Source organism: Sceloporus occidentalis, unplaced genomic scaffold, assembly GCF_023333645.1.
Source record: "Sceloporus occidentalis isolate IW3139 unplaced genomic scaffold, rSceOcc1.0.p SCAF_6, whole genome shotgun sequence".
In the NCBI taxonomy this organism is placed as follows: Eukaryota; Metazoa; Chordata; class Lepidosauria; order Squamata; family Phrynosomatidae; genus Sceloporus; species Sceloporus occidentalis.
The window spans coordinates 54,840,567-54,859,022 of NW_028316986.1; the positions used below are offsets into that span (position 1 = coordinate 54,840,567).

Below are 18,456 nucleotides of genomic sequence, written 5' to 3' on the forward strand. Positions count from 1 at the left end.
GCAAACGTGCCAGTGAAACCGGTTTGTAGGAAGTGTTTCTAGCACAAAAGTGGCATAGGATCTGAACAAGAACAGAACAGCCTTAGTCTAGTGAGTGGCTAAGGATTTGGGGTTAATTTGGGGTTTAGGACGGAGCCCTGCTGGCACAGCGATTAAAATGGCAGTATTGCAGCCACAAAGTCCTGAGTTTGATCCCAGGGCTCCCAGGTTGACTCAGCCTTCCATCAGTAAAATGAGTACCCAGGTTGATGGAGGCAATTGGCTTACACATTGTAAACCGCTTAGAGAGTGCTCAGTTCACTGATAAAGAGGTACAGAAATGTAAATGTTATTGCTATTGCTATAATTTGTGGGCTTTTCAGGTTGCCCTAGCAGTGTGAGAGTCACTTCCCTGTTGTGGTAAACAGCCACTGACTGGAAATGTGGGCAGTTCCAACTATATTGCTCTGACAGTCTTCCTTCTTCCCACCTGATGACTTTCTGCCTATGGAAAAAGCACTCATTCTTACACTATCAGTTTTATAATCCCACCAGTTTTTCTTTTCTTGCATATTTGTTGCCTGCCTAGAAAGGAAGCTGACAGAGGGAATGGATCTATGTGACAGTTTGTCTATAAAACAGCATCAGGTCTCTTCAATAACATGACCAGACCTTTGGTATTATCTCTTGCTTTGTACCCCACTCAATGGTTTTAGGAATGTTTTAATCTATGTCAGATGGGCTTTTTAAAGGTAGGTTTGTAAGGGTGGGAAGATACAACTGAGCAAGCAAAAGTGTGAGTATATGCACATATGCGCCATCTAGACTTCTATCACGGAGTTGTATGACTATCAATGGCAGAGTAATGACCTACTAAGTTTGATTTGCCTGCTCACGGGAATGGACTCATGCAGTTACATGACTGAAGCTCTAATTCTATCATTTCTATCATGGAATTCTGGGAACTGTACTTTGGTTAGACATTTAGCCTTCTCTGTCAGACAGCTCTGAGAATTCTTAGAATTCAATAGCATTCAGCCATGGCAGTTAAAATGGTGTCAAACTGGATTAGTCCTGCAGTGCGGATGCAGCCAAAGTAACATGAAACTATCATGGGCCCATTCAAACCACATAGCTGTAGTACAGTATTCCACTTCAACTGCCATGGCAATGTCATTTGGAATTCTAGGTTTTGTCTTCTAAGCCACTAGAGCTCTCTGGTTGAGAATTCTAAATGCCCTTCGCTAAACTGCAAATTCCAGGATGCCATTGGATGTTGCCATGGCAGGTGAAGTGAAATATTGCACTATAATTGTGTAGTGTAGCTTCATGTTTCAAGTGCCCAAATTGCAAACAATACGGTCCACATAGAAAGATGGAGTTAGAACAGATCTTAAAGGTTATCTGTTCTAAACTGCCTGCTCAGGACAGGATCACCACATGTAAATCTGTACATTTCCTACAGAGGGGTTATGCTAATGGCATATTTTTGAGTGATTCTTGTAGCCACATTAATTTAAAAACAGTAGGCGTGCAAAGGCAAATGTATGCATCCATCAGTAGCTACTGATGCTATTGTCCAGGAACTGTGTAAACCAAATATCTACATAAATCTGATGTTAACTGGAGGATATCATGGAAGATATCTTCTTTCAGTTAGGCGCAAAGGTGCTACAAGATCGCTTTACATACTGATTTTTACAGACTAACACAGATCAAATAACAGATCAAATTGTTATTAAAAAGGGCCCTTTTTCTAACAATTACGAGAACGCTTCCACAACGAAAATGGAAGTGTTCCCCTTTAATAGCACCAGGAGCAATCCCACCAAGAGGCTCCCGTCGCAGTTTGGTGACATTTGGGCGACAGAAGCATGACGAGAGTCCTTGTGTGTGATAAACTCCATAGCTTTGAATAGCAAGAATGAAGATTTCCCTGCCCTCTAGATAGACTTTCGTTTCATAACCATATAAGCTTCATTACAGGGATACAGCATCAGTCTATGGAATTTGGATCTATTGATTAAGTATGAGTATGTATATCCAAATGTTGCCTTCTGATCATCTGGCTTTTAGGTTATCTTTCAGGTGTGAAATGAAGAGAGTTGAGATAGTTACCTATAGAAGTGTAAAGGTACTACTTCCTTCCCACCCCCTTTATTAAGTATTGTATATGTTTTAATAGATTAGGAGGATTTTCACCATCAGTCAACTTGAATTCTAAAAATGACAGTAAGCTTTAGAAAATTAGCAATAGCAAGTACATTTCTATACCACTTATCTCTGCACTTAAGCACTCCCTAAGTGGTTTACAATGTGTAAGCCAATTGCCCCCAACAAGTTGGGTACTCATTTTAGAGACCTATGGAAAGATTCAAGGCTGAGTGGACCCTGGAGCCCTGCCTAGGATCGAACTCACAACCTTGTGGCTGTGAATAGTTGCAGTACTGGCATTTAACCACTGTACCACTAGAGCTCCTGTTTAAACATGTAAAATTACATGTTTGATACCATTCTTCCTATACTAAGTCAAATTCATATTATTTTTAAATAGAAACAACTAGCAGGGCAGCTGTTGGGTTTCTTGTTAGAATTTAAGTTTGCAAGTTAAAAGCCATATATACTAGTCCCCTGCAGTAGAATGTAAGATATTAAAGGGAAACAGGTATTTGAAGAATACAGAAAATGCTCCTCCTTTCATAAGACACACAGAATAAAGCCGGTACTGAAATCACCTCAGCTGGAAGGTTTAGAACAGTGATGGCAAACCTATAGCACGTGTGCCAGTGGTGGCACTCAGAGCCCTCTCTGTGGGCACACATGCTATCACCCCAGCACACAGTTTGCCAGAGTTTCGTACTAGAAAGCCAGAGGGACATGGCACTTTGCAATAAATAAGTGGGGTCCGGGTTGCAGTTTGGGCACTCGGCCTGTAAAAGGTTCTCCATCACTGGTTTAGAACATAGACCTTTAGAACGCATTGTCAATGTAGTAGCTAGTCTAGTTTCCTGAGGGATGGGAATTGTGTGGTCCTCCAGCTGTAGTTGAGCTACAAGCCCCATTATCTCTAACTGGCTATGCTGGCTGAGGCTGACAGAAGGTGCAGTCCAACAGCTTATGGATAGATGCACAGTTGCCACTTGTGAGCTAGACTAAGGGTTAGCATGCTTGGGGTGCTGTGGACCTTTAAGTAATTCACTTTCAGCATAATGAATGTTCCAGTATTACAAAATCAACATCTTGGAATGTTGGAATATACTATCAGTCAATTTTAAAGAGATAGGATACTGGTTTGACCTAGTTCATCTCAGTGGAAATACACACTATCTTTCTACAATTTCATTAAACATTCTGCTTCAGAAAATCCTTAATATTTATCAAATCCAGTGTTTTATTTAGGAAATGTCCAATTTGTTGAAACGTGTAAAAAAGAGATCACAACCTCAATGACCATGAAATGAAAATGTGCTACATGATTACTACAGCATAAGGAAAAGGATGCGGAAGACCTCCTTCCTCCAGTTCTTTCAACATCCACATGACCGAATAATGCAATCTAAATTCCACAAAGTCTTTCCACACGGACTATATATTTAAAGTTACAGTACTTCATCCAATTATCCATTGCTAGGAATCTTGCAGCACACATGTCAGTAGCCTGTCACACATTTAATGGAAAACTGTAAACATCTTCCAGATTTTTCTGGAAAACAAAACACTTGACCTAAAGAAAGAATTACAAAGAGTGTGTTGGGAGAAGTTTTGCATTATGAGTTTTCAAAGGCCATCAGTCTCAAATCCAGCCATGGATACCAGGTAAAGGATGTAGTTTTTCCACACAAAACAGTACAGCAGGAACAGGAACGGTGCACATCAGAATGTATGACGTTAACAGCATTTGGGACATGCAACTCTACTTCCTACTGTTTGTTGTAGCTGTGAAGATCCAGTGTTTCTTTGGTAGCAGTGAAAGAGACTGGAACCAGGTTACCTTTTCTGAGAAACAATAATGAAGAAACTTTGATATGCTGGAGCTATAACACTCCTTTATCTCCTGTGGGCAGGTTGATCAAGTTATTTAACATAGGTGAAAGATAAACAATGTGCTCTGTCATTAAACAAGTGATTTTGGCCATTTGCAGAATATCGTTTTGTGCTTTCTTGATCTATCTTCCATGTTTTGCAGCAGCAGATCAGCTAGCCTGTAATAAATCAAAAGAGTTTATTTTGTACCTCAGAGTACTCTTGAGACAGAGATGGACACTCTCTATAGACCAAAGTACAATCAACATTGCATGGCTGGACTGTACCACTTGGAAATGTTTGTATGTATCCCCATATTAACAAAATACTTGCTAGCTCATAGAAAATTTTCTAGTTAAGGAAAGGCAAAGTTACAGTTCTCCCTCCCATGCTATGATAGTTTTCTTATGAGCAGAAAGCTTGGAAGCATATAGACAAATATAAAGAAAAAAACAAAGAAAACAAACAGCTTCATTTATATATCGCTTCATACAGTGTCTAAGCGGTTTACAATTTTGAGCTACTTGCCCCAACAATCTGGATACTCATTTTGATGACCTCGGAAGGATGCAAGCCTGAGTCAAGCTTGAGCACTTTCACTGGTACTGAACTCACAACCTTATGGTTTTGAGTGAGTGGCTGTAGTACAGGCATTTAAACACTGTGCCACCAGGGATCCTTACATAGAATCATAGAGTTGGAAGAGACCACAAAGGCCATCCAGTCCAACCCCCTGCCATGCAGGAAATCACAATCAAAGCATCCCCAACAATGGCCATCCAGCCTCTGTTTAAAGACCTCCAAGGAGGGAGACTCCACTACACTCCAAGGGAGTGCTTTCCACTGTCGAACAGCCCTTACTGTCAGGAAGTTTCTCCTAACATTGAGGTGGAATCTCTTTTCCTATAGCTTGTATCCATTTTTCCAGGTCCTGTTCTCTGGAGCAGCAAAAACAAGCTTGCTTCAACCTCAATGTGACACCTCTTCAAATACTTAAACAGGGCTATCATATCTCCTGTACCTTGTCTCAACTGCACCTTGTGACTCTTGATTAGTTTGAATTTTGAGCTTTGTAATATTCTAGTTTCCTAACTTTAATTTGATTTAACTCAGCACAATAATCTGCTCAAGAGATAAAGCTGCATAGCAAGAGAGACCTAAATCCAATTGCTAGTTCCAATGAGAGCAGACTCATTGAATGTAAAAAATCTCCGTGATTTAATGGATTTACTCTAGTTGGGATTAGTAGCCAGTTTTACAAATATTACCTTTCTTCCTCTCGTTTTGGGGAGAGGAGTCTGCACATTGGGTAGGTCTTTCAGACTAAAACTTTGAAGGAGGTTCATTGCCCGAGTAACATGGAAAGCATCAGCTGCCACTGGAGAAATAAACGTCTGTAACTCACCTCCATTGCCTGTCTTTCTAGCAGAGTTTCAGTTCCATTCTGATTCAACATCTGTGCTGTAGTTGCTACTATGATGTTCATGTTGGTTTGAATGCTGGGTTTTTCATTCTCCCATTTTGCAAAACCTTTAGTCTTTCCTGATTTTCCATGGAGTTTGGACTTCATTTTTGGAAATGTGTGTGACCCCGAATCACCCCAACCTGGTTCATGCCACAGCGGCTCTGTCTGAGTTGCCTGGCTAGTTGTCACCCGTTGTAGATGGACTGAAATCTTCTGAGAAGAGCCTGTTACAAGTGTGATTGCTCTACTATCTAGATTCTGATTTTGTGGAGCTACACTGGGAAAATTAAATACTTCATCTTGGACTGAAAAAAAGAATAAAGTACAGATTAACTCACTAATAATCAGTTTGTAACAGTCAGCTTTGGTCACTAGATTCTTATAGAAACATGGTCAGGTTCTGTCAACTCTGTCCAAAAGGTAACTTTCCCAAACTCTGCTAATAACAGAGGTGGTGTATGCAAGACAGATAGCACTGAACTAAATAGACCTTTGGAAACAGTGGTCTTTCTATAGCTAATTTTTAAGATTCTGCATCAAAAATCTTATAAGGTGTATATGTGGTTTACAAAATTTGATTCCTTTGGCTATTCCCTATGGGAGTAGACCCACTGAATCAAGTACTGAACTCTGAGTCAATGCATACGTAAATCCCATTGACCAATGGGCCTAAACTGGTAAAGGTTAACAATAGGGTTCAGTCCTAAGTCATTATCTGAAAGAAAGAAGTCACAGAAACACTAGTAATTTTTTAAATTACCTACTGCAATGGGGTTTAAGAATATCAGTTTAGCTTAGATTTTAACAAGATAGATTGACCTAACTTTTAAAATGTGATGTTCAGTACATATAAAATAATTCCTGGTATATATAAATAGCTAAACAGTCACTTGAATGTTCCTATATTTCTGAGCCTAGACACCAAATCAGATTAGCTTAACTGTAACATTGCTAGAATGAAGATGGGTGGGAAGGAGAGAGAAGCAATCCTATTGGAACCATCATGCTCCATTAACTGGCAAGGTTGCCCATAGGGTTTACATAACAAAGCAGATGGGAAAATGTGGCCCCTGAATCAACATCCTAGAAGAGGACCATATATATATGGGGCTCTGCTAAGTAAACTTCTCCCTCCCCGTTTGTGGACTTGGAGTGTGAGGTCTCGATCATTCACGGATGGCAAGTGGGGAGGGACAAAATGGCACACGTGCCCGAGGTGCATGCACAATGCTGCACACGGAGCATGCATCCATTTTAACCAATGGGCTTTGAATATTTGTGATTTTTCCAATACGTGTGTGTGTGGGGAGTCTGGAATGGGTCCCCCATGAACTGGGGATGCTTTGATTAAGAGTTCCTGCATGGCAGAATGGGTGGCAGAATTGGACTCTGGATGGCCCTTGTGGTCTCTTCCAACTCTAGGATTGTATGATTCTATGAAGGGAAGGACGGCTGTAATGTGGTAGGATTAGCACAGGAGCCAGTGATACATACTGGAACTAAGGAAGAAGGCCTTGATTTGTGGGTTCTCAAAGTAAATTGTGCCTCATCCAGGCAGCCTTGCTAACCAGATCTAATAGCTCTTCAAGCAATTTTTTCCCTGTGTAATAAATGGAGCAACACAGTCAAGAGTGACAAATATCTTACGTTTCAGCTCTACCAGACGTTCCACAGGTACTCATCTCCTAGTGAAGCTTTTGGCTTTGTTGTTTTAGATCTAAGGTGAGCAAAGTGTGTCTCCAGATTCCCTGGACCACTCTTTTTCTGCTTCCCCAAAAGAGATTATCAGATAATGTGGCCATGTTTCAAGTGATGTTACTATCCTATCCTATCATTAGCAACATCACTTAGAGGCTTTGTCTATTTGAAATTGTTATTACTGGCTGCAGGTGTTACTGACTGGCATTTTGGACCAGCAACCAGGATTCTGATTCTGTCTAAGAATCTAGAAATCATGACAATGCTGTTGGATATTACTGTTTGCTTGTTTACTAAAATAATTATAAGATAATTTTCTGGATAAAGTCTACCCAGTGTCACCTTATGATTACCTACTTCTACTTATGTCTCCTATATGTGGCTTTCCCACAGAATAAACAGATATGATAAGTTACTACCACAGTATTCTTACCACCAAAGAAAAACAAAAATCATTTTTAATATGTCTAATATTACATGGAGCCTTGTTCCCCATATGGAAGGGACGTGTGTGTGTGTGTGTGTGTGTGTGTGTGTGTGTGTATTTAGTGTTAGCCATATAAACTGGGTCATATGCATCTCATTAAAGACAGTATTCTATAATAATCACTCCAGGTCTTTTTAGGAATGATTGTAGGTGAGGTTAATATGGAAATCTGAAGGAACATGAAGTCTCCCTTTATCAAAGCAGTGGTTACTTGCATTCTAGGTAGTGTGGTTCATAATGTGCTGGGCAATAAAAGGCATTGTTAAATGAATCATACATGAGATATATATTTTTTCTTACCAGCTGGCAATGATGGACTATTGGGCAAAGAACCATGGTTACTGCTCAGTGATGTTCCTCTGGCAAACTTCCTGCAGGCTAGAACTAGCAGATCTCTACACTGTTTATGACAGTTGGCACCACAATCTGGAATAAATTGCCAGAACAAAGAATAATTAATTCTGGCAAACTACCACTCCCCCCTCCATATGAACATAACATTTCAAATCTGCAAAAACTTTCAGAATGCAAATGTCCATGTCACATATTTCTAGGCAACTGGTCTTGCACCAACCGTATTGGCCTCAGATTTGCTTCTGATCTGAGATCAAAGTGGTGGTTTCAATCTACGCAACCTAAATAGTTCAGGGCCAGAATACCTGAAGAACACAAAACTCTTGAGGTGAAACAAGGTCTGTCTTTTTTCAGCTGGGCAATAAATTAAACAAATAAACCCAAAACACTGTTCTGTACATCTTTTGATCCCTAAAACCAGAGTTGACCTTTGGAACTGTTTAATTTCTTTTAAAAATGGTTTTTTAAAAGGGAAGTTCAAACCAAGGGCTAGGATGCTCTATGGCAAGAAAAGGAACATACTACAACATTAAAATGAAATAAAAATATATAAGATGCAATACATAGAAGAGTTAAGTAAAAGAGATTTAAAAATGAGTGTAACATGGAATGAAGAACCACATGAAGATGAACATCAAATTCTAAACAGTGAGGTGGAAACTGCAGTAAGATAAATTACTAAAAATAAATTACCAAGAACAGATGATATTATGTTCAAAATTCTGCCAAATAGACTCCATACATGGAGAGAGAAATCCCAGAGGTGCAAGCAGGGTTCATGAATAGAAGAGGCATTAGACACCACACTGCAAACATATGATTGTTGATGGAGTACAAAAAGGAATTCCAGAAAAGAATCAACATGTTCTTTCTAGACTATAGCAAAGCTATATGAAAAGCTATGGATGACTCTTAAGGATATGGGAGTGCCACAACATCTCATAGTCCTGATGAGAAATCTGTACTTAGCACAAGAGGCTACAGTCAGAACAGAAGATGGAGAAACAGAATGGTTCCTCAGTTAGCAAAGGGGTCAGCAAGGATGCATTCTGTTGTCCTATTTGTTCAACCTGTATGCAGAAAATATCGTACAAAGTCTGTCCCTGGCTTTCCACTCCACAAAATGCATCTGAGGAAGTAGACCAAAGTCTATGAAAGCTCATGCTGCCAACTTCTTTCATTCAGTTTGGCCCTGAACAGACTGGTGATAAACGCTGGCATCAGGGCAGAGTGGGGGCATGGGGATTGCAAGGCGTGTACCCAACTCCACCCCATGCTGGAGTGATGCCGCACAGCAGGTGGTGTCACGGCACTCCATTAGTGCAGCGTGTTCACAGTGTGAGTCAGGGTTGACTCAAGTGCAGTTAACAACAACAATTTATTCACTGATTTGTTTTCTGTTCTTTCTGACATTCAAAGTTCAGCGGACCGTGAGCATAGTTGTCACCGGGTCTCACATGCATATTGTTGGGTTTGGTTTCTGGTACTTTTCAAACATCAAGGATTCCCAAGCATGTTGGTATTTTCCTCTAGATTGTCAGTAGGCCCTGTTTTGGATACATGGTTGTTGATACTTACAATATGAGTTGGGTAGTAAGAGAATGATGATCAATGGTAAAATGTGTACGTTCATAGATAATTTGAATTATTTTTGAAGGAAGCGAAGCATTAAAAATGAATTAAAGAGAAAAAAAGTAGAGTGGTTTCTTAGCCTACAAGTGATTAAAGCTGCACTTCTGTATATACTTACCACTGAGCACTGTTACCTTCAGGTAAGCATGCATATAATTGCACGGCACATAACTCTTCAGATTACTCTGAGGTTAAGAGTATTGTATTGTGTTGCCAGCAATTATGAGATTAATTAGGTTACCGGAGAGGCTATGAACTCAAATCAGCACTCATGCATGATTTACAGTACCTTTGCATTTGTAGCCTTGCTTGATTATACCCCAGAGCTGCAATTAAAGACAAAAGGGATAAAAAAAGAAACAGGAAAGAAAGAAAATCATTATGAAGGCAGGAACAATGGCTACAAAATTGCAAACAGGAAATAACTGCTCTCAACACCCTTCCTGTCAGAAAGAGCTACCTGTTCATCTGTGAGGGTCTTCCCTTTACCATTTTCGTGGCCTACACATGAGGCAGCAAAGGAGAAGTGACTAAACTGAGAATCATTTGCTTTAATCAGTTGGAATGAATCACCTTAAGAACTCTTGGCTTGCTTCTGGCAAAACGTTTTTGGTATTCTTTGTTCACCTGTTTTTTTCCCCAATTTATGGGTACAAAATTAAATTTTGGCTTATTAGAATAAGATAGCATTGTGATCCTTTTTGTAGAAAAAAAAGCAGACAATCAGACTGCTATCCTGTATGCACTTGCCTGAGGGAAAGTTTCATTGAATTGAATAGGATTTAGCCCTCTGAGCTATAGGATCATAGAATCAAATTTGGAAGGCACCACAAAGGCCATATTGTCCAGTTTCCTGTCATGCAAAAATACACAACTAAAGATGCCCATCTAGCCTTTCTTTAAAACACCCAAAGAAGGAAAGTCCCCCACCTTCTGAGATCATCTATTCAAATTAAATTGCGAGTTTTTAAATTATGAATTGTTTTTAATATGTATGGCCTTTTAAACTGATGTTATACTCTTATAACTGAATATGTAGTAACTGTGTTATGTGTCTATTTAGTGCTGTATTTTAACTTTGATCCGTATTCCACTGTTGAACAGTTTTTCCTAGTGTTTAGGCTGAATCATGTCTCAATGCTATGGAATTCTGTGATTTTTAGTTTATGAGATATTTAGTCTTCTCTGTCAGAGAACTCTGGTGCCAAAACAAGCTACAAATCCCAGAATTCCATAGCATTGAGCTATGGAAGTTAAAGTGGTGTTAAATTGCAATATTTATGCAGTGCAGATGCAGCCCTAGTCTCACAGCAGCAATTTTGTCTCATTTTCTATATAACAATTAGATAATTAAAATGGCTATCATATCACTTCTTAATTTTCTCTTCTCCAAACTAAACATACCCAATTCTCTAAGCTATTCCTCATAGGATTTGGTTTTCAAAACTGTAACCATCTTGGTAGTCCTGGTACATGTATAGTGGTGGCACAGTGGTTAAATGCCTGTACTGCAGCCACTCACTCAAAACCACAAGGTTGCGAGTTCAAGACCAGCAAAAGGGCTCAAGCTTGACTCAGGCTTGCATCCTTCCGAGGAGGTCACTAAAATGAGTACCCAGACTGTTGGGGGCAAATTAGCTTACAGTTGTAAACCGCTTAGACACTGCTTAGGCGGTATGAAGCGGTATATAAATGAAAATGAAGCTTGTAAGTATCAGAACTTGCAACGATAAACCCATCTCTTCTTTGTTCCTTCTTTTGCCATCATTTTCCAATAATCCATTTCAAAGTTTTTAAAAATGGACCCAGTCAAATATTGTTAGTTTCCACCCTCCACACACATACATTTATTCACATCTGCAAAACAGGTGTAGTTTTAAAAAAATGGAGTAACATATTCATAAATAACATTCATACATAAGACGTGTGTGTGTGTGTGTGTGTGTGTGTGTGTGCGCATGTGTGTGCGTGCGCATCTTAGCTCATTTGCACATAAAATGGCATACTTACGAATCCAGCGCAATGCTCACAGAAAGTTGGTTTAAGATAGGTCATCTCTTGGAAGTTATGTATGAAACCAGGTCCCATTTTACACTGTAGCTGTGATTTGGCCCTCAGAAAATAAGCCATCATTTCTCCTTTGCTGATAAGACCATCCCTGTTTTGTTTTTTTTAAAAAGATGGGATTGGAAGAATCATAACTATTTTCATGCCATAGAAGAGTCTTCGATAACTTGTTGCCCTCCAAAGTTTTTGAGTACAACTTCCAGAATCCTTTGGTCAGTTATGGGTGATGGATTCTGTGAGTTGTAGCCCTGTTTCTACAAAGGGCATTAAGTTTAGAAAAGGTGCTATAGAAAAACAGAACTTCCTGTTTCTTCTTCAGGAGGGTAATCTTTCAAAATGCATGATTTTAAAGTATTTGACAAGCAGATGTAATGTCCCATTGTGTATAGGATCTGTCTGCTAGAAATTAGAGGATCTGATATCCCAGTTTGGCCATCTGGTCTAAGAAAACTCTCTCATACGGTCTTAGACATATATAAAATGGAAATGCTAGTCATCCATTGTTAAAACAATGACTGAGAAAAGGAAAAGCCACTCCCAATGTAACCATTCTGAATCAGGTAGAAAATCAATTAAAACAAATGAAAGTCATTTCTATTTGTTTTTCTACATTTATAAATTGAGGTCACAATCCTATGTACGTTAACCTCAAAATATACCCCACTGAACAAAATGAAATTCACATCTGAATAAATATGCATAGAGTTGCATTGTAAAACAATTACAGAAACTAGTCCACTTACTGGTCTTTGTCTAATACACAGAATGAGTCCAGGAAAGGAAAATTAGCTGCTATACTTTCAAAGTCTTCTTGAGAGATATAGCCATCATGGTCATGGTCATAGTTCCTAAAAACAGACTGGTAAAAAGAAATAATACAGTGAAGGTGAGGGAGGCATATCATTATGACAACAGCAGAAAACAACACTCTTAGAAATGAAGCCAAATAATATAAACATAAATAACAGCTGAATGAAGACTGGTGCAAAAGTGTAGATTTTTATGTCCACTATATAAACCATGTGGAAGAATCAGAAGGTTCCACATCATAAGCCTATAAGGAACAGGTATACCTTAAAGCAAGGTGTGTAATATCAGATATACACATATCATTAATTAAAACCAGATCTGTGCCAAGCTGAAATTAATTCAGCCAGAACACAGGTGATAAAATGGCTACCAGCACCCTACCACTCCTTTGGAAAAATATTTCTAAAACCATTTTTCTCAGAATACTCACTCCCTTTCCGCTCACCTGAAATTTGGCAGGCCTCCACCAAGAGCACAGTAGTGTCACCAACAAAATAAATAAGTAGTGCCACAGAATAATAAACAAAAAATAAACAAGCTGCTGACTATCGTTACGTTGTCTTTATGTTATAATGTTTGATTGTTTTCTGTTGATATGCTAATTCTTGGCAGCTTTACATTTTCAAAAAATATCTGTTGCATGTTGATTTGAGTCTATTTGTAAAGAAAAATGAGAAACAGTCCAGGAAACAAGATTGTCTCACAATGGTACAAGGGAAAAGTTTGTTTTGACCATTATTACAAATCCAGGAAGAAAGGGAAACATATTTACTCAGAAGCAGGGAGTTAATAATTTGTCCCTGATTTCTGGTTGAATCTTTTATGGGTTCTATAGATTAATAGCAAAAGTACTTGAGCTTGAAAGTCCCCAAACCAAATAACAGAATCTGAGATGTTTATCACACTATACTCTTAAAGTGCTACTATTCCACTTTGACTCCTCTAGCTGCCTCCTGTTGCATGCTGGGATTGGCAGTTTTAAGGAGCTGAACTTCTCTGCTTGAGAATTCTAAATACCCCTCCTTAAAACTGCCAATCCCAGCATGCAACAGGAGGCAGCTAGAGGAGTCAAAGTGGAATAGTAGCACTTTAAGAGTATAGTGTGATAAACATCATAGAGACATAGGGTTAGAAGGGATCCCTAGCCATGCAGCAATACACAGCTAAGGCACTCCAGTCCTGAGAGATGACTGTCAAATGGAGAGTCCATTATCTTCCAAGGCAGTCCATTCAGTTCTTACAGTAAATAAGTTATACCAAAAGTTTAGATGGACTCTTTTCTTGTAATTTTGAATCCATTGATTCATGTCCTAGCCTCTGGAGCAAAGAAAACAACTCACTCCAACCTTAACATGCAATCTCTTCAGATATTTAAAGTTGGCTATCATATCACATCTCAACCTTCTCTTCTCCAAGCTAAACGTACCCAGCTCCCTTAAACCATTTCCCATCAGGCTTGATTACTAGATCTTTGTTCAACTTGGTAGCCTTCCTCTGAAGATGTTCTAGTTTGTCAATATCCTTGAACTGTACTGCTCAGAACTGAATGAAACATACAAGGTGAGATCTGATCAAAGCAGGATAGAGTAATACAGCTACTTTGTATATACCTTGATCTGAACACTATAATGCTGATATAACCTAGAACTGCACAGGCTTTTTTTTTGTCCACCACATCATGACTCATGTTTATTCTGTGGTCTACTAAGGCCCCTAAATTCTTTTCACATGGACTGCTTTCAAATCAGGTATCACCTATTTCATATTTGTGCATATAATTTTTCCTGTCTAGATGTAATACCTTATATTTATCCCAGTGGAAATTCAGTTTGTTAGTTATGACCCTGGTCTTCACTTTGTCATGGTCATTTTGAATTCTGATTCTTTCCTATGGGTTATTAGCTATCTCTCTTCATTTGATGTCATCTCCAAATTTGATAAGCATACCTTCTATTCCATCATCCCAAATGTTGAACTTGCTCTGCCCAGGATAGAACCCTGAGACACTCCACTAGTCACCTCTCTCCAGAATGAAGAACAGCCCTTTGTTAGCACTCTTTGGGTCCAGTCCATCAACCAATTACAAATTCACCACAGAGTAGCACTATCTAACCAGCTTGTTTGCAAGAATATCACAGGGTTTCTTGTCAAAAGACAATACACAAAGGGATCTTGCAGCACCTTTGAGATTAACTGAAAGATAGAAGTTGGTAGGATGAACTTTTGTAGACTGGATGCATTTGGTGGAGCGGAAAGCCCAGGGACAGGCCTATATAGCAGTCTGCGTGAGAGAATGTCCATAGGAATGCAAAACTGTGTGGACTTTTGGTGTGGAGATGAGGTGACCAGTTCAGTTTTAATGATAGTCATGGTTGTATGGGGACAAGACAAGCATGTTGCCTAAAGCCTATGGTTAGTAGATAACCACATAAATGAGTATTGGGATGTAGTGTGGGAGTTAAAAAGAAGATGTGATGAACTGGCCAAGAGAGCCTCTATGAAGCTGTGGGATTAGCTAGTCTTGAAATGTGCATAGTGTGCCAGAAAGCCATTGCCTCTGTTCATCCCACTGCTGATGGACTATAGTTTGCTGATATACTCCAATTCTGTTGTTTTTCTTTCCAATATTCCTTTGTAGTCTTTTTGTTCAAGGACAGCTGTTTTTCTTCAAGGGCACCTTCCACTTTTCATACTTACTTAAATTGTTTGCATCTTTGTGTTCAATACCTCACTTTTAAGAAACTTCCAGTCACCATGATCTCCTTTCCCTCTGAGCATTTCTGGAGTCTCACTCAGTTTTTGCCTAAGCCTATTGAAAACAACTTTATTGAAGTCTAGATTGTGAATCTGACTTGATTTAGCTTCCCCTGTCTGTTTGTCATGAGCACACATTGCAGGAATGTATGGTGAAGCAGAGCTCTAAAAACTTATTTTATCCCCTATCTAGCATATTCAATGGCCATACTGATGGGACGATTCTGGGAGTTGTAGTTTAAATAAGTAACTTTCTTAAGCTCTGAAAAAGTTATTTATTTAAACTACAACTCCTAAAACTACTACCACTTTGGAAAAGCTAAGCTCTGGACCTGAACAACTTTTGTTTTTGAACCCCAAGTGTACTGCTTTGAATTCTGTGAATGAATAGGGGGATAAGAATTTAATACAATCAATAAAGTACACGTTTGTTCAGCTGTAATATAAAACTATATAAAGATTATCCACATGGTTTTCTACACAGCATTGAGTTACTGTATTTATAGTAAAATTTAAGGCTCTTGAGTCCTGTTTTTAGAAAAAAGGTGGGGCATAAAGTAACAATAACAACAACGATTGTTGTAATGTGACGTCAAAGGCTTTCATGGCCAGCATCCATAGTTTTTTTGTGGGTTTTTCGGGCTATGTGGCCATGTTCTAGAAGATTTTCTTCCTGATGTTTCGCCAGCATCTGTGCCTGGCATCTTCTAAAACATGGCAACATAGCCTGAAAAACCCACAAAAAAACAATTGGTGTAATCATTAACAATTGTTGTAGCAATACTAACAACAATAACAACAACTGTATAGGACTTCGTTGCTTGTAAAGCAGTCCTAAGAACTCAAATGACCTGACTGGCAGTCAGAAATTGTACTACTGGAATCATTGGTTTTCAAATATATTAACAGACACACTTTTAAGAAATCTTGTAAAAGTATGATTTGCATCTTAAATATGTATCACCATATTTACATGCTATATTTTACAGAATAATTCTGTGTAAAGTGAATCAGAAGTAAGCCCCATCTCACTTCTAGGTCAGTGAAACCAGTATTGCATCCCTGTGCACTAAAGCAGTACTAGATAACTCTTTTTAATACTTACCTCAACTAGCTTTTGGATGTGTTTGTTGATGATACTTGGATCAGGCTTTGGTATTACTCCAGACACCCACTCGAGTGGTACCACGGGCTTGTTGGGGCTTGTTGGAGAGGTAGGTTGCTGGCAAATAAATCAGAAAAACATTCTTAGGTTTTAGAGTGAATGGAGCTTAATGCTTCTCCCTCAAACATCCCTTGATAGCTTAGGGTCTTTCTGCACAATTAATCAACGTTGCATTTTAATTTTTTCCCTTTACACTATTGCAATATCCAATTTCTATAGAACTGATGAAGAAGAGATAGAAGGGCAGGGGGAGAAATCTTGGTACAATGAAGACACTATACTTGCTGCTCCGTTTTTTTAAGGCTACTTGGCTACTGGTATAGCCACAGAACAACTAAACATGAAGATGAATAGCAGTAATGTATTCAAGTCTTTTAGTCCACGTCTCAAGTCAAGTCTCAAATCTCTACCTTCAAGTCTCAAGTAGGGTCTCAAGTCCTTGCCAGATACTTTCAAGTGGAGTCTCAAGCATGGAAGTCAACTTTTAACAGAAAAAAGAAGGCAGGGTGCATTTCTCAGAGGGAGCAGCCAACACATTAGGCAAAAGTGGGGGTTGAGGTCTATTTGGCAGACTGTCCCCTGCTGCACACCAGAGCCTTCTAAAGCTTTTGAAAAGCTTTAGAAGAGTCCTTCCACCTCTAGTCCACTGCCTAATACATGTGCTGTTCCCTTCCAAGAAATGCGCCCCACCTTCTGTGGGAGGATCTTGCCTGCTGTCTCCAGTGAATGGCACCAGAAAGTCAGTCACTAAAAATATACAGGTCTCAAGTTGAGTCAGTGTGTCATTTTTGCCAAATCAAGTCCAAGTCAAGTCATTTAAGTGACCTGAGTCCGACTTAAGTCTGAGTCAGTTGACTCAAATCTACATCGCTGATGAATACAGACTATTATTTGGAATTGGCTTAACTACCAACAGAGTTGACTCCAGGCTGGATGCTGCCATTGGTGCGGTACTTGCTGTGGTAACATGCATAACAGTGGGACTTATCATCTTAGGTGAACCACCTGAGATGATATTGGACACTTTGATGCAGCCCACATGGTTCAACAGATTTCAAAAAAAGGGTTCTTAAAGAGTTCGAACTAAAAAGTCACTGGCTAGTATATAAACAATTATCAGACAGATATATCATGGATCAAAAACAATCAGACTTTGAAATAAAGAAAAATGAACTAGATGAGAGCCTAGAAGCAAATATACCCAAATCAGTTACAAAAATTTACAAATTGCTCCTTGAAAGAAAACAAAAACAAGAGATCATTAAAGGAACAATGATCAAATGGGCCAAGGACTTAGGAAGGAAAATAGACTTAGAGAGCTGGCAGTACTCAAGGAAAATAACATTTCAATTCTCGAAATGTCAGATCATTAGAGAAAATTACTTAAAGATGGCTTATAGATGGTACCTGACTCCTTCAAAATGAGCAAAGATTCACAAAAATAATGATAATAAATGCTGGAAATGTGATAAAGCAGTTGGCAATTGGTACCACATGTGGTGGACTTGCCCCAAGTTAAAAAGTTCTGGGGGGAAATCCATGCGAAGATTTAAGAATATCCTAGACATAAGATTTGAAAAGCTACAAGAAATCTACCTATTAAACTAATGACTAATAAAATTACAGATCAAGAAGCTGAAAAACACTGGAAAATTATACTTTATATGGTCGTTATAGCTATAATTCTCTTAGCACAAAACTGGAAATCAAAAGACCTACCCACTATAGATGACTGGTTACTTAAAATCCTGGATAATATAGAAGTGGACAGGCTCACAAACCTGATAGAAGGGAAATTATTCAACATATCCAACACAGATTGGGAAAAAGATAGTAAAATTCTGCAAAAAAGGTGGTCATAAAACATCACAAAGGAAACCTTGAAACAGTTCAAGGCTGCTATAAAGCTTTATGTTACACAACAAAGTACAACAACAGGGACTGTTGTCATTTTTGTTCATTTCTCGATTATTACTTTAAAAACTAAGTAGACAAAAGGAAATCCATTAGAATAAATAAACT

General features: G+C 38.8%; 1 protein-coding gene across 1 annotated transcript in view; it reads right to left on the minus strand.

Annotated features, from left to right (window-relative positions):
* Positions 1–3,363: 3,363 nt before the first annotated feature.
* The window catches only part of LOC149310769 (ras guanyl-releasing protein 3), a 35,353-nt gene continuing 20,260 nt past the window's right edge, over positions 3,364–18,456 (minus strand). The window contains exons 8-14 of the mRNA XM_089529701.1: positions 16,375–16,491; positions 12,449–12,564; positions 11,649–11,796; positions 9,928–9,964; positions 7,953–8,078; positions 5,408–5,772; positions 3,364–4,181 (exon numbers count right to left, since the gene is read on the minus strand). Of these exons, the coding sequence (XP_089385827.1) occupies positions 4,173–4,181; positions 5,408–5,772; positions 7,953–8,078; positions 9,928–9,964; positions 11,649–11,796; positions 12,449–12,564; positions 16,375–16,491 (918 nt within the window). The 3' untranslated portion in view covers positions 3,364–4,172. The remainder of the gene's footprint in view (positions 4,182–5,407; positions 5,773–7,952; positions 8,079–9,927; positions 9,965–11,648; positions 11,797–12,448; positions 12,565–16,374; positions 16,492–18,456) is intronic.